This window comes from Penicillium subrubescens (genome assembly GCF_028828155.1).
Source record: "Penicillium subrubescens strain IBT 31985 chromosome Unknown utg000007l_segment0_segment0, whole genome shotgun sequence".
Classification (NCBI taxonomy): domain Eukaryota; kingdom Fungi; phylum Ascomycota; class Eurotiomycetes; order Eurotiales; family Aspergillaceae; genus Penicillium; species Penicillium subrubescens.
Window position 1 is genome coordinate 1,714,617 of NW_026643157.1, and position 15,445 is coordinate 1,730,061.

Here is a 15,445-nt window from a genome sequence, read left to right on the forward strand (position 1 = left end):
CTAGGCAAACAACTACATATCAGGTGATCTTTGTTTTGACGATCTGATTCAGGGCTAGGGATATATATTCTGCCAATAATACCTGAAGGGCGGTGTGGATGGTAGAGACGGTGCATGGTGATTGATGGAGAAAGTTGAAATGTCATAGAACAAAGGAAGCCTACCTAGCATACCTTGGTGGTTTCTTTGGCATGACCGTAACCTTATCTGTACTACTTACGTGGAAACTGCCTGTTTAATGGTGAGATCATGGTGTTTTCTCCAGTGCTAGCACTAAGACTTCATTAGGCGCCCTACAAAATATATCCAGTTTAAAGTTATCATATGAGCTCCAGCTTCATAAGTAAGCGAGCAATTCTGGTACCTAAATCCCTGTAGTAGTAACCTGAACTGACTCACAGGCACTGATTTATATTGAGAAGGCATTCACAGAATGGGTGGAGTAGCTGATCTTGGTAGGGAATATTATAATGTTTGTAGATGATGAGATGCTCGTATGATCCCGAGTCTGAGACACTACTTGTCTTTCAACTGTCTTTCTGAACGAATAAAACAATTGAAGTCAAAATTAGCATTTGATCCATACAGCAGCATTTAGCTCTATCATACGGGGCTCATAAAACGACGTAACCCTGACTGCGGACATCTAATGGATATTTATGTCTTCTCTTGTCCTATTGTACGCTCTACGTTTTCCTTTCTGATGCCTAGTTCCTCCCAAGTTCTGAAAAATCTTGACTGCATTTATATCCTGCTTAATGATCTCCTAATGATCCAGCTGTAGCACTACGGAATGGTTGAGCAGGTAGTAACCTTGTGTTTGCTCTAAATTCCCCAAGATAACCATTTATATGCAATTCATGTCTGGAGGATTCAGAGATCATGAGACACGCGGTAAAATTCAAGTACCTCGAGCAAATTCCTGTCTAACATAGTTACACCAATATATCGTTACGTTACATCTCCCTAACCCAGTTCGCCAATAACTAGGTATATCATGAGTGATGAGTGGTACCTGTAGCAGACAAAAATGCAACAAGACAATATATAGGTAAGGAGACCAGAATACCCTACCTCAAATATTGCCGATTGCTCTACATACTAGTTCCCATTTTGACTATGAAATGGCAAGTCCCTGGATCAACTTAGGGAAATTACATCCCGTTGCTTAGAATGGCGAGGTGTAGGTAAATAGTGGATTACGGAAGGATATCGCACGAGGATTTTTTTAATCTAGCATGATCAAAAATCCAGTAATGCTAAGATAGTGTGGGAAGCCCACAGCTGATGGTTGAACCACTACTGTATGTACATGTCTAGATATTATCCTGCCTAAATAGGCAATGGGCCGATGGCCACTAAGCACCATGCTTCCACCTCGTGGAAATTTTTCGCTCCTCGGGGATCCCGATGATAAAGAATCAACAATCGCTGAGTCGCTTTGTAGAAGGTAAGTTCAAGCTCCTGCGCATGCAGTCTGGGCCAGAATCATTCAACGCATGATCTTACCATTGCACGCCTGCGTCCGACTCGACTTTTCTTCTCGTTTCCGGATATTTGATTGAGAATTCCCCCGATATACCGGATTAAAGGAGAATTGGGTGCAGATCCAGTCACGAAGTCACAACACAGTCCATTGTATCTAGTATACATAGAAGGCAGGAGGGGTCCGGGATTTGCAGAGGCGTTCCTGCACATCCGAGTGGACCTGGCACTTTCCAAAGGTCTAGAGAACTGACAAACTTTCGGTAAAAAAAATCAATCTTGCGAGGTGATGATTGATTTCTGCAATATCTTATTCGAGATTCCCGTCTGTCGTGCCTTGTTCACAGTACATATTGAATAAGCCCCGCAGGGAACCTTTCGCAATGAATGAAAATTCTAGCTTGGCATTTGACAGTTCCACGACCAATCTGAGCGTGTCGATTTCCCGCGATCATCTCTCACGTGGGTGTTTGTCTTCCTTTTACTTGGTCGCAGAAAAGATTAATGCTAGCAATGAGGATGTCATCGAAACCTAGATTCTGACAGTAGTTCCCTCGTGTTTTCGGTTTCAGTTGCTTCCCATTATTAGGGTCACAATATTGATATGATCAAAAATGCGAAAATATAAGACATTGGCCAATTTGCGCAATCATGCAATTTGGATATCGCTACGAGTAAGCTTACCAGTTACATACAGTGCAACAACAAACGCCACAAATAAGAATTGTCGCACCAAATCCGAAGCCCACAAGCCACAAGCGTGTCTGGCCAGGATAATAGATTCCAGCACCTAGACACTCTGCTCCAGCAAGGTTAAACGGCAAAGCTCAAAGTTCTGGCCTTCAGAGGCCGAAAAAGAAGATCGGAACTCGGGAGCAACATTCCGTACTTGTTATGTAGCCCCCATCAACAGCGCTAGCACGGGCCTTCACGAAGTGTGGACCACAAAAGAAGACACACGAGCCAGTTTGTGATCGAGGCCAACGCTACTGTAGAAGTTAGCACAGGCATTGGCCAAATAATAAATCCCACTCTGAAGCGAGAGGCCCACTATGTACTGCTCCAATTCAGTTTCGATCGTGGCGGACCTGAACGGAAGTCGCTCGATCTGGAATGGGAGGAACGACTATATTCGTTTAGGGTGCTCCCCCACACGCGTGCGGTGCACAAGAATGGTATAGATCAATATATACTTACGGATTTCTCCGTATGCCTAGTCTTCGTACGGATGTATGCTCTATAAGAAGTATATTATTTTAAATTGTAGGACGATGGTTTAAACGAGCCCAGAATTTGGGCGTCGGGTCTCGGTCAATTTCCACGGCAATGTTCCGTGAGTAAATGATACTGTATACTGTAATGATTAATCTGTCGATTTACTGGTACCGTTGTTGATCATCCTGGAGAAATAGCCATTGGACAGTGACCACTTCTTGGAGTAGTCTGTATGCTATGATACTGTAATTACTGATGGGAGTTACAGTAGTCGGTACCCCTGGCTAAGCGACATCGGACGATACGGAGGGTGGCTCGCCCCGAGGTACCAAAAAACAAAACTCAGGTACAATCTCAAAATCAATCAAAGTTCTACAGTGTAGGTTTCATGCATCACATCTTGCTTCGTAATGGATCATAATACATATTTTTAAAGAACTCTTTATGACATTGAAATTTTCTTTACTTTTTCTATTAACTTTGCTAGTTCTTTTTTTGTGAGCGGACCGCGATGCAAAAGCCGTGGGTCGCCGAATCTCTGGAAAGTCTGTCGAAACTCTGTTAAAAGTTAGCGGATTAATGTGGCTGGCCCAGCACGCCGTTTCCTGGAAGTTGCATTTAATTTGAAACAATTCGTGTTTTTCAGCAGGACGTTGCATCCTTCGGTCTCACTATCACGTAGAAGGAAATACGTTTATTTAGCGACTCTATGCTGGAGGAACCTCGGGTGGTCGTGGATATTCGGCTCCGATTACTAGTTAGTTAGTGGAAATTGATAATGACTGATTATTATCACATTGCTGATACATAAATCACTCCAGACTCCAATGCGCTTATCGGTCGCATCTATCCGCAGGTAGATCCCGTATGGGTGCAGTGGACACAGCCCCAAAGCACACACGGAAAATCCATGCTGACCATTTATTTGAGTACCATGGGACAACGGAATCAAAGCTGGGCTCGGGGAGATGGGTTCCCGTGGCTGTTAGAATGCTGATAGACAGCAGCCAGGCAGTGCCCGGATACGTGGGCAAGACTAAGTGGAGCCCGTAAGCTCTCGTCTGGCTCGCTGGCTGTGACAGGCTGGGCTAGCCATATCGGCTCTTGGAGAGAACCAGAAGAGACAGTTGATGCGCCGGAATTGGAAAGGGCCGTTCAACAACAGCGCCTTATCCGGGATATGTTCTTGATTTGTATAAGGGAGCGGAACTATTGGATGACTCGTGGACATATTGCGCTTTTGGGGTAGGACGTGCATGAACTTCGCGGGGAACAGGCAGGGAAGTTGACTCAATTTTGCGATAGATGCCGCGTGGAATGTTCTACAGTACCCTGTTCAGAGGCTTAGGGCTGCTAGGATTCGTTAATTAGTCCAACTTAGAACAGAAAAAGGGTGTTGGATTTTGAGCTCGTGCTTCGGGGAAAAAGTTAGCGAGACCCAGCACGCTGGGCGCTGGGAAAGCCAAGTGGCTTCTGGAATGTAACTTCGTAAGATTTTAAGAGCAACCTCCAGAATAGGAACATATTTAACTGCATAGCATGAGAACAATGCTTCAGAGGCGAGCAAAGTGTTCAGTTCCCATCAACTTCAACACATGAACAGTCGGCCACCCCCGAAACAGAGCAGATCAGCAGTCGTTGACGCAGTTGACGCAAGGAGGCGGGAGATCGGCGGGGCAAGTGGGTGGCTTTCTAACTGGCTACGGTGATAGATTGGCTCCATCGGGGATTCCGTGGGAATGGCAAAGGCGCGATACTCGGCAAAGATTGGACAATTGGCAGTGCAAATGGAGGCGAATGATGTTCGAGATCTGCTATTTTCTGAACGTCCCACATATTGTTCATCATAAAAGTATTTGTCATATTGATTGTGTGATTCAATTCTATAGAATTATGTAGTTTGCCGCATTCACGGCGATCCCGGTAAGAACCCCACCTTCCCAGTCCGCCCCTCCCCTCCTGACAATCGGGCGTAGAGGCCCCCAATCAAAGAGAAAAAAAGAAACAGGTCTAGAAGCGAATATATACAAAAGGAATCGATGCTGAAAAAAGGCGTAAAAAAAAGAAACGTTGTAATAATAATGTAATGGTGAGGTGTTAACAATGAAAGGCTGGGTATCTGGCCCACCAGGACTCCGTGAATTCGTAAAGTTGGTTGGATTTTTTTTGGTGATCGGCGTAAACAGCAGGAGGGGCCGCAGCTAAACTTCCTCGCGCTCGCGGGGTACCCGAGTTGCGTGGGCAGTGCTGGATTGATAGTCTGCTGGTCGAGAATCGTGCTGCACAGTGACGGTGATATCCTGTCGAATCCGCAGAGCGCGAGCAGATCCATCATCGCTGCTCAGATCCCTCTCATCGCTTCCTCCGAGGCTCACATCGGAAACTGCGGCGTTACTCTTCTGTGGGATCACGGTCGCATTATGTTGAATGTCGTTCATATCGAAGTCGCCGGACCGTAGTTGACTGTGGGGTCCGTAGGGTCGAGAATTCTTGCTGGTCCATGGACCAGACTTGTAGCGGTCGGTGCCCTTTTTAGATCCTCCAGTCCAACTCTTGAGGGCAGGGAAGACATCACGGAGTAGCGACCAGACGAGTGGCAGGTTGGTGACGAGGATTGCAACGGTGGCTTCGCGGAAGTACCAGTTCATATAGACATAGGAAATAAGGGCAGGAACAAGGCAGTAAACCTTGTTGAGGACGGCGGCCACGATGACGAAGATACCCATGCCGAACAGGAGCAGCAGGATCAGCTTCTGCTTCATGGGAACGCGGACTTGTAACAGCATGGGAATGGCGACGAGCAGCATGAACACGTCGGCTGAGATAGAGAAAGATCCTTGGACGATCTCATAGTATTGATAGGACGAACATTGATCTGATACTCAAGTAAGCTATTTAGTTGGGGTTCAGCAAGGACCAGCCCTGAGTTCTTACCGTCCGGCGTAGGCACAGCCCAGTAGTTGGTGATAGGGCGGCAGATTAGGAAAAGCGATAATTCGGTAGCAACAAAGCCAATGGCGACGTAGATAGCGATGTAGTTGATCCATTTTCGCTGCTTCAATCCCTCACTGATGAAGATCCAAGTCAGTACAAGACCAATGTAAACGTAGTTGCATGATGAGGTCATGGACATACGTGATACGGGAGTATATCACGAGCATGCAAGCCTTCAAACTCCAGATGCATAGAATAAAGGCATGCTCGGAGACGAACACCCATTTACTACCTCGCTCTCGCTCGGCGTGCGTCTTGGGTGTCAAGTTCGCTTTATCCTCGTCCGTCATCAAATTTGATCCTCCACCCGTTGCTACCGAGTTGAGTGCAACACTTAGGATTGTATACCACACAACGGCGAACATCATCAAATAATCATCGACTTGGAGATTGCGGATGCCCAGACGTCGAATACGGGCAACACTATCGAACACAGCCAGTTAGTTCCAAGTCGATGCGACAGTTCATGGCGATCAGGCGGGCTCATGAACTTACAATCGAAGAACAGCACCCAAGACACCAACACTATAAAGCGTCCATGTCTCGCGCTCGAACTGGCGACCGAAATCACCTCCCAGTCCAGACATAGTGTCGGAATGGAGCCTGTATGCGTGACGAGAGGGGGTCAGAACAAACGGTCGAGGCAAAAGAACAGGTCAGATCGGAAAAGGTGGACAACCGACATATTATAGAATTAACCAGGGGAGGAATGGCCGATATCTGACTATAGAGTTTCTGGTAAATTATGCATCTGCCGAACACGATCAAACCAGCAGGGGGGTGAGCCAACGGAGAGTTCGCCGGGCTAGCGTGATAGGTATGATTGCGGCGTGAGATGCATGAGCAGTACTGCACCATGAAGCGTGTAGGGAAAAGGCTTATCATAGGCGAGCGATAGATCTTCTAATTGACAGCCATCGACCAACCATAGGACTGGGTGGAGTATGCCAGCCAATGTGGGAAAAGTTTCCATGGCTGTGGAGGCAAGATAAAACCATGGAATTGTGATTTTCTGGGAAAATAATGATCTGTTGGCCTCTTCCAGAGTTCACCCAGAACACGATTTAGATTTGGTACCTGACAGTGCTGGTCGATGTAGTCTTGCTCCACTCCTCCCCTCCCTCCCGTCGGGCCTCAGCTCCTAAAACCCCAGTGCTACGCAAGTATCAGGGGATTGGCATACAGACCTTCCAGTTTGGGGTTGTATGTCCTTGATTTGGCTTGATTTGCGCAGGCCAAGCATCGGCTTTTTGCTTGGAAGTACGGAGTAGTTAGTTCTCCATAACTAGTAGTCTATGTACTTATGCCTCAGAATTGGCGTAAAGGATTTACCGGGTGGACTTGGCAAGAAACTTTCGTTTCTCGAATCCACAGGTCTCAGGCGATATTGATTATTCTCCTGATAGAAAATGGACTGCTAATAATAATTGGTTTGGTTTATCTGGTGGCTAAATGAAGGTTACTATGGAAGGTCAGCCAACAAGTAAGCACGCAAGGCCTGGGCAATTTGGGGGGCACGCAAACTTCTAAAGAGCCTTCCTAAGAAAGTTAGGTGGCTATGGAGGGGTTGTATTGCGAACCTCTCATTCCGTATACGGTATACGATCTGACTTTCTGGGCTCATTGCAGAGTTGAGTTCCACATTCGATTGACGAATTAATGGATCAGATAGCGATGGCCGAAAAGATGTGAGCGGGCATCGTCCGGCCACTTTACTTCAAGCGGATCGAGTGCCTGGGGAAGCGGGCATCAACGAGTTTAATAGACTTTCCAGCTAATCCGGCGATGGGGATAAAAGTGGGCCGGATGGAGCCCAAGGATGGAACAGACCGGACACTCTCAGCGAGGCCCTTGCGAATTGAGGGATTTTGTCAGTGGAGAACGGGGATCCCTACTCCGTACGGGGTGTTCCGTAGGTTTTTCTATGGAGTAACTTGGAGTATGGAGCGTGACCTCAGCGTGGCAATGTAGAGTTGACCGTATGCAATGATTCTAGGCGGACCAATATGAATGGATTACTCAATTCTAGGAAATACGGAATAATAGTACCGATCGGATCTGCAAGATTCTGCAGGTTCGTTCTTCATGAACAGGTACCGGCAGTAGTAGTGACTGGTCGCAGCACTAGTTTCTAACCAAAACTTGCTTCAATCCCGAGGGAAACTTTAACATTGTGTTTTTTTCACCATTATGGCCCCCAAATCAATCAACTTGGAGCCATAATAATTATTTAAGAGGGAAAGAAAACGGAATAATAAAATTATCCTAGTAATAATACTATTTGCCAAAGTACGTTAACCGTTGCTGGGACTCGGCCCTTGTCTGGATTCAGATGCATTACGCCACACCAATTCCACTACAATCCTTAGATCTAAGGCTAGATCTCTGTTGCAATCCACAAAATCAGACCACAATTATTATATTTGATCGGTTACAACTGCTTTAGCCAGGCCAAGCCAGAGTATACCCGCTCGCTTAACGGAACGGAGATTTTTTGCAGTCAGCAGAGAGTGCGCCCTCACTTTTTGAGGGGTTGTGCTCTCGGCAACGTAGATCGTGGGCCTGATCCAACACAGACTGTTGTAGATTGATTGTCTCCAGTATGATGCATTCTTGGAGAGGCTTATTAGATTTGCAGGGAGCAAGCGGAGCATTCGCATCTCTTATACTGATTTCCGAGGTATACTCGCTCGGGTCCGATAATATTATTGCAAGACTCCGACCCGAGGTGCGCCGCTCTAGTGAAACATGATATGGCAAGCTCGTTGGACGATTAGTACATGCTCATACTGCTCTCACTACGGTAGTATCTCCGTAGTCAGTTAGTTCTGACTCAGCAGGTCAAAAAAAATCCACGCTATAGAAGTGCCGCCGTCCTTCGTAATCGCGCGATGCCGAGTTAGCGTTGCATCCGGTCAAAAAGCCGTGAAACAATAGCCTGACCGAAGACTTTATTGAGTGGTGCCTCGACGCGCAGTATGTCTCACTCTCACCTTGTAAGCAATTCTCCGTTCAGTAAATGGATATTGTTAGTGCCCCTGAACCTTGAGTCTTTCTCGAAGCCTGGAAAGCTCCCGAATGCCAGCCCTGTGGTGCCATGTGGGAAGACAATCAATTGCCTTTCATGGGATTCTGTTGCTGGGAAGAAAGAAGAATACGTCACGATCCAGGCTGGTTGCATAGCACATGGCGATGCACAACATTTGGTTATGTAGGGCAAATAGGCATTTTGAAGAGACCAATGCAGCAAAAGGTCGAGAACCCTCGCCCACGTCCCCAGGATCTCTGGATTCTGTTGCCGTGGTTATCTTTTCTAACCCATAGACGGGGTTAACAAACAGGCAGCTTTGATGAGTTAACATGTTATGAGCCGTGATTCACCGTAGAATCTAGCCATCTGACCTTGGCGGAAGGATAGCATCGAATAGCAGATCATGAGCAGCGCCAGAAAAATTCAGTCTGTTGAAGCTCCCCTTCTAGGTAAAGCGTCGATGCACGACTCGTTCCGTCGAGGCTGATTTTCTGTTGGAGTTTGGTCAAGTTGCCTCTCCCAGTGCCCAATTGCAGCGCAATTCTGGGGCTGCGGTGCCCCACACCTGCCGAAGTGGCCACTCTGAGGTGCGCTGCCGGGGATCTGATTGGATGCAGATTGCAGTCTCCGTCGATTAGAGTGGCCAAGGAGGGTGGGGTCAGTAAGGAAGAATTAATGGTCGGGAGTGTGCTGGTGTGCTGGACAGTCCAGCCCTGATGGGTTCGTTGCACCTTTAGGACACTCCGCACCGGCAACTCGGAGGGGCCGCCATGCGCTCTCGTTCCTAAAATCAAAATCATATATCCCTGGCCCTGCTCCCATTTTCTTGCGAATCACTTCGGTCACTCACATCAATTCCCCCTTCCCCAGAATCAGGGAGCGCGCTCTTCGTGCACAATCCCTCGTGACTCAACCCAGCAGAGATCTACATCTCTTGCATTCTTTGGTACTTCGGTCCATTCCAATCTCCCTGAATCCGGTGTATATATTCCGTGGGAACAACAATCCCCCCACCACGTGGATTCACGCGCAATGTCGTCCGAATATGATGAGAAGGCCAAGGCCGCCGACTCGACGGCCGCAGAGGATCACTCGGGCGAGTTGATTAACGCGTCCGGCCACGTCCAGGAGCTGGACCGGAACTTCTCTCTGTTGAGTATCTGTGCTATCGCCGTGACGACCGGTAACACCTGGATTGCCCAGGGTGGCAGTGTCACGGTTGCTTTGAGCAATGGTGGTCTGGGTGCCACGATCTATGAATTGTACGACGACCTATTTTATTTCCATAGACGCCCTTGTTTGGTCGGAGATCTAGCGAGCTAACTTCATCTTCCTTGACAGTATTGCTGTGTCGGTTTGCTACTGGCTAGTTGCTGCCTCAATTGCCGAGCTGGCATCAGGTATGCCCTCAGCCAGTGGTGTTTACCACTGGGCTTCGGTTACTGCTGGCAAGTATGGTCGCCCTTGCGGTTTCTTTGCTGGTTGGTGGAATTGTTTGGCGTGGATTCTGGGTGCTGCCTCCATGTGTCTGATCATGGCCCAGCAGACTGTGTCTATGTATGCGTTGATGCACCCTGACTTCGTTCCCCAGACCTGGAACGTTTTTCTCAGTTTCATCATCTGCGCTTGGGTCTGCTGCTCTATCGTGTTGTTCATGAACCGCTGGTTGCCCTTCATTGGTAACATTGGCATGTTCTTCATCCTGTCTGGTGTCTTCATCACCATCATTGTCTGCGCTGTGATGCCCCATGTCAACGGCACTGGATACATGTCCGACAAGGATATTTGGCAGAACTGGCAGAATCCTACTGGTTACACGCAACAGGGCTTCGTCTTTGTCATGGGTATGCTCAACGGTGCTTACAGTGTCGGTACCCCTGACTGCTCTTCACACTTGGCCGAGGAGATCCCCCAGCCTAGCCGTAACATCCCCAAGGCCGTGCTTGCCCAGATGAGTGTCGGTTTCGTCACTGGCATCCTTTACATGATCGCCATTTTCTACTCTATTCAGGATCTCGATGCTGTCACTGGCACCGGCTACAAATTCCCCCTGACTGAGATCTACCACCAGGCGACCGGCACCCGCGGTGGTGCTTTGGGCCTCCTGATCATTGCCTTCATTCCCACCTTGATCACTGCATCTGGCTGCTTTATCACTGCTGGTCGGACCCTGTGGACCCTCTCCCGTGACCGTGCCACTCCGTTCCCCAAGTGGCTCGGCCGCATCAACAGCACTTTCCACAACCCGTTCAACGCCACCCTGACCTGTGGTGTGTTCATCACTATCTTGGCCTGCATCTACCTTGGCTCGACCACTGCCTTTAGCGCCTTCGTTGGCTGCTTCGTCCAGCTGTCGTCTCTGTCCTACTTCATGGCCATCTTCCCCCACATCATGACTCGCCGCTCCTCGTTCGCTCCCGGATACTTCTTCATGAACAACAAGATCGGATACATTGTCAACTCTCTGTCCTGCGTTTACATTCTTGCCTTCGTCGTCATCTTCTGCTTCCCCTACTATCTGCCCGTCGATGCTTCCACGATGAACTACGCCAGTCTGATGACCGGCGGTCTGACTATCTTCGTCACCGTCTGGTGGTTCGTTCGTCAGGGCTCGTACGAGGGTCCCAAGAACATCCCTTTGAATGACAAGGATGTGGCCCATGCCGCTGAACTTGCCCACTAAATAAAACCCCAAAAAAGAAAAAAGAATTGTGATGGGGACGAGAGAGAGAAGGCCGACGAGCTGGCCGTCATTGTTTTCATATACCATTTTGGACGCATTTACTATACCTTCTTCTCGCTGACAATCTGCACGACTTGTCAGATGTATTCTTTGATCTGGATATCATGAGATTAAATCTCTGTGTACATCAATCTTAATGATCCTGAAAGTGTTTGGGCTCGTTTCTATAGCTCCAGCATGGAAAATAATCAATATTTCAACCTTCCAAACTAGACCCGTCAAGATTTCTATCTTATGGATCCCATATTTAAGCTTAAACCCAAATTTCCAAAATCTAGAGTTTCCCCCTCAAATTCTAAATCCGCATGTTTACTTCTCCAATTTTCATATTGACCTGCACCTGCATACTGTCATGTGACCACGCGCTCCGCGCCTCGCGTCTTCCCGCTGACCGCGTCTTTTCAAGGATCCCACAGTACAAGTCGCCATGGTTTTCAAGCCGTTTAAACCTCCTTTAATCAGGAAACCCGTGCAACTGACCGAAACGACCGATGCAAATGATCACCCGGCTAAGAAGCCACGCTTGGGGAAGGACGAAGCAACGTCCGAACCTCAGTCGAGGCCCACACCCACACTAGGCAGAAAGCCGTTGTTACAAGTGAGGAACATCGGCAAAGACTCTACAGCCAAGACGACAAATGGGGCTTTGAATAAGGAAGATGCAAGCTTCGAGAGATTTTTCAACGCCCTCTGGTACGCATGCTCCAAGTTCCCCTAGATCGCCAGATGCATTGGGCCACCTATCTAACACGACAGCTTCTGTCCTTAGGAGAAAACCAACGGCGAAAAAGAACAAAACATGGGATGGGGATGGTATACTGGCAGCTCGAGGTGGATTTCTCTACCTGCGCGATGTGGGAGGCAAAGACATGGGTCGTGTGGCATACGAGTCAGAACTTGAACCCGGTAAAATGCTCTACGTTGCTGGGAAAGAGGTGGAGATAGAGTCGGAGATACCGCGAGCAGAATACCTGGCTGGAAAACAGTTTTTGAATAATGCAAAGACCGCGCCAACACCGCCTTCGCTGCCGAAGAAAACACCCCTGCCAGTTATGAAAAGGAGCGAGTCACGGACGCTGTCGCTGCCTACTGGTCCTAGCTATACGAGTTCGCTGAAACGCAGCTCATCTGCTTTGGACGGTGGCTCTACGACACAGAAAGGCAATGCTCTCGGCGCGTATAAAGCGCCGCTGCTCAGCAATACCGTCAACTCGTCAACCAATTCCGAGGAAATAGTTCCACGACATGATCCATATGCAAAGGGAGCGTTGGTCATGCCTCGACCGAAATCACTGCCCCCAGGGAAGCGGGTTGTCGATGTGGTTATTGATCCATTGTTGACAAAGAGCTTGCGCCAACATCAGCGAGAAGGTGTCCAATTTCTCTATGAGTGTGTCATGGGCATGCGCGATTTCAATGGTAAGGGAGCCATCTTGGCCGATGATATGGGCCTGGGCAAGACACTGCAGACAATCGCTCTGTTATGGACTTTGCTGAAGCAAAATCCCATCCATGGCGAACCTCCAGTTATCAAGAAAGCACTCATTGTCTGTCCTGTGACGCTCATCAACAACTGGCGAAAGGAGTTCCGCAAGTGGTTGGGTAATGAACGAATTGGAGTCTTCGTATTTGACGATAAGCGGAAACGCTTGACCGACTTCACCAGGGGAAGAGCTTACAGTATCATGATTGTTGGATACGAGAAGCTGAGAACCGTGCAAGAGGGCTTGGCTAAGGGCGCTGGCGTCGATATCATCATTGCTGACGAGGGCCATCGATTGAAAACCTTGCAAAATAAAAGTGGCCAAGCAATCCAGTCACTCAATGCCGCGAAGAGAGTCATTCTCTCCGGCACGCCCATTCAAAACGACTTGAGAGAATTCTTTGCAGCCGTGGATATTGTCAATCCTGGTGTCCTTGGCAACTTCAAGGCTTTCATTCGAGAGTTTGAGACTCCTATAGTCCGAAGCCGACAACCGGAGGCCACCAAAAAGGCCATTGAGAAAGGCGAGTCCATGAGCGAGGAGCTCCGAGACCTCACTTCCAAATTCATTCTCCGCCGAACAGCCGATATTTTGTCAAAGTACCTTCCGCCCAAGTCGGAGTATGTGCTATTCTGCAAACCAACCCGCGCTCAAGCAAACATCTACAAGGCTGTTCTCCAGTCGCCCATTTTCCAAACTGCCATGGGTAATGCAGAAAGTGCGCTTCAACTAATCACCATTTTGAAGAAACTTTGCAACAGTCCGTCACTGCTGTCGGCGAAGAATAATGATAATTCGCCCAATGAAACGATCAGCGCCCTTCTATCTTCCCTGCCTCCAAATCTCATGCGTCACTTTTCTGCTTCTTCGAGTGCCAAAGTCCGCGTCTTGGATCAGATTTTGGATAGTATGCGCTCAAAGACATCTGAGAAAATTGTATTGGTATCCAATTATACGTCAACATTGACCTTGCTCGCAACGTTGCTCACCTCGCTTGGTCTTCCCTTCCTCCGCCTGGATGGAAGCACACCCGCACAAAAGCGCCAGCCACTTGTTGACGACTTCAACCGTCTTCCAGCGGAAGCATGTTTCGCCTTCTTACTCTCGGCGAAGGCGGGTGGTACCGGTCTCAATCTCATCGGCGCTAGTCGTCTCATCCTCTTCGATGTGGACTGGAATCCAGCCACTGATATACAAGCCATGGCCCGCATTCATCGTGATGGACAAAAGAACCACTGCCGTATCTACCGTGTCATCCTCAAGGGCAGTCTTGAAGAGAAGATCTGGCAGCGCCAGGTTACCAAGCTCGGATTGGCCGACAGTGTCATGGAACACAAAGACAGCGTGGCACAATTCTCCACCGCCGAATTGCGCGATCTGTTCCGCCTCGACGAGGAGAGCACTTGCCAAACGCACGAACTCCTTGGCTGTGAATGCGGTGGCAAGGGAGTTTCCCCTGCCCCGTCAGGTACCACCACACCCGGAGACAACAGCGAATCTGAACTCTCGGAGCTAAGCGAGCCCCCATCCGACGACGATGACGACGAAAGTCTCCCCGATTTGCCAACCCTGATGAAAGCTTCAGAGGTCGACATGGACAGACAAGAACGCGCGATTCGCGACAGATCTGGTCGTGGTCGGGGAGCCTCCAAGGGCAAGGCCAAAACACAGAAGGAAAAGATGCACCAGTCACTGGCACATTACTCCCATATTGATCCATCGTTGCTTTCCACTGGTACTGAGGATGACGAGGAGATTGCAGCTGCTGTTGACGATGATGTGCTGGTTAATATACTCAAGGATGAGTGTAACCAAATTGGCTACATCTTCAAGAAGACGAGTGGTGCGCAGGTGGAAAGCCCTGTGGAGGCACCTGATTCATGAAGCAGATTTATGTACGAATACCTTATTTCTTCTCGGCGCCGAGATATCTTGAAATGAATGTGCCAGGACGGAAACTTAGGTCTTATTAATCCAATATATCGGATATCAACATACCAAGCGAGGTTCCTTTCAGCCATATGCAGTCATATCCAAATACTTCGACTTCAAATCCTTTTACAACCGTTTAGCAGCATGAAGCTACCCTGGGTAACCTATATTCCGATGTTGGATCTTTAGATTCTGAGTTCCACAAACGACCGTACTATACTGGAGATGAGAGGAGAGAATTTCCACGTATTGCTACAATTTACAGGCTGAGGGCTTATTTACATGGCCAGATGACTAGTATTATCAAAGATGGGGTAAATTTATTCATAGTAGATGCTCGGGTGTATCACAAAGCCAGGGAGAAAAAATGACATGACAATCATCAATGCATCCACACGGCTACCAACGTCTAAATGTACAAAAGAAAATGGGGGTAATCACATAACGACAGACAAGATCTAGAAAGATCAGTGGGTAGTCCAAAAAAACATCACAGAGAAATAAAAATTGAATGCACAGAAAAAAGAGAGCAGAAATGCTCCCTCCGAATTCCTCTTGCTC

General features: G+C 48.3%; 3 protein-coding genes across 3 annotated transcripts; 2 read left to right on the forward strand and 1 right to left on the reverse strand.

Moving 5' to 3' along the window:
• Nucleotides 1–4,901: 4,901 nt before the first annotated feature.
• N7473_010388 (uncharacterized protein) lies at nt 4,902–6,281 on the reverse strand (the record flags this gene model as incomplete). Its single annotated transcript, XM_057156327.1, has 4 exons — nt 4,902–5,575; nt 5,635–5,768; nt 5,836–6,117; nt 6,190–6,281. The coding sequence occupies 4 exons, from the start codon at nt 6,279–6,281 to the stop codon at nt 4,902–4,904; spliced, it is 1,182 nt and encodes a 393-aa protein (XP_057004982.1).
• A 3,476-nt stretch (nt 6,282–9,757) lies between these two features.
• N7473_010389 (uncharacterized protein) lies at nt 9,758–11,408 on the forward strand (the record flags this gene model as incomplete). The annotated part of the gene is made up of 2 exons (XM_057156328.1): nt 9,758–9,987; nt 10,067–11,408. 2 exons carry the CDS (start codon nt 9,758–9,760, stop codon nt 11,406–11,408), a joined length of 1,572 nt encoding a protein of 523 aa, XP_057004983.1.
• A 487-nt stretch (nt 11,409–11,895) lies between these two features.
• Nucleotides 11,896–14,836, forward strand: N7473_010390 (DEAD/DEAH box helicase; the record flags this gene model as incomplete). The annotated part of the gene is made up of 2 exons (XM_057156329.1): nt 11,896–12,161; nt 12,238–14,836. The coding sequence occupies 2 exons, from the start codon at nt 11,896–11,898 to the stop codon at nt 14,834–14,836; spliced, it is 2,865 nt and encodes a 954-aa protein (XP_057004984.1).
• Nucleotides 14,837–15,445: the final 609 nt, after the last annotated feature.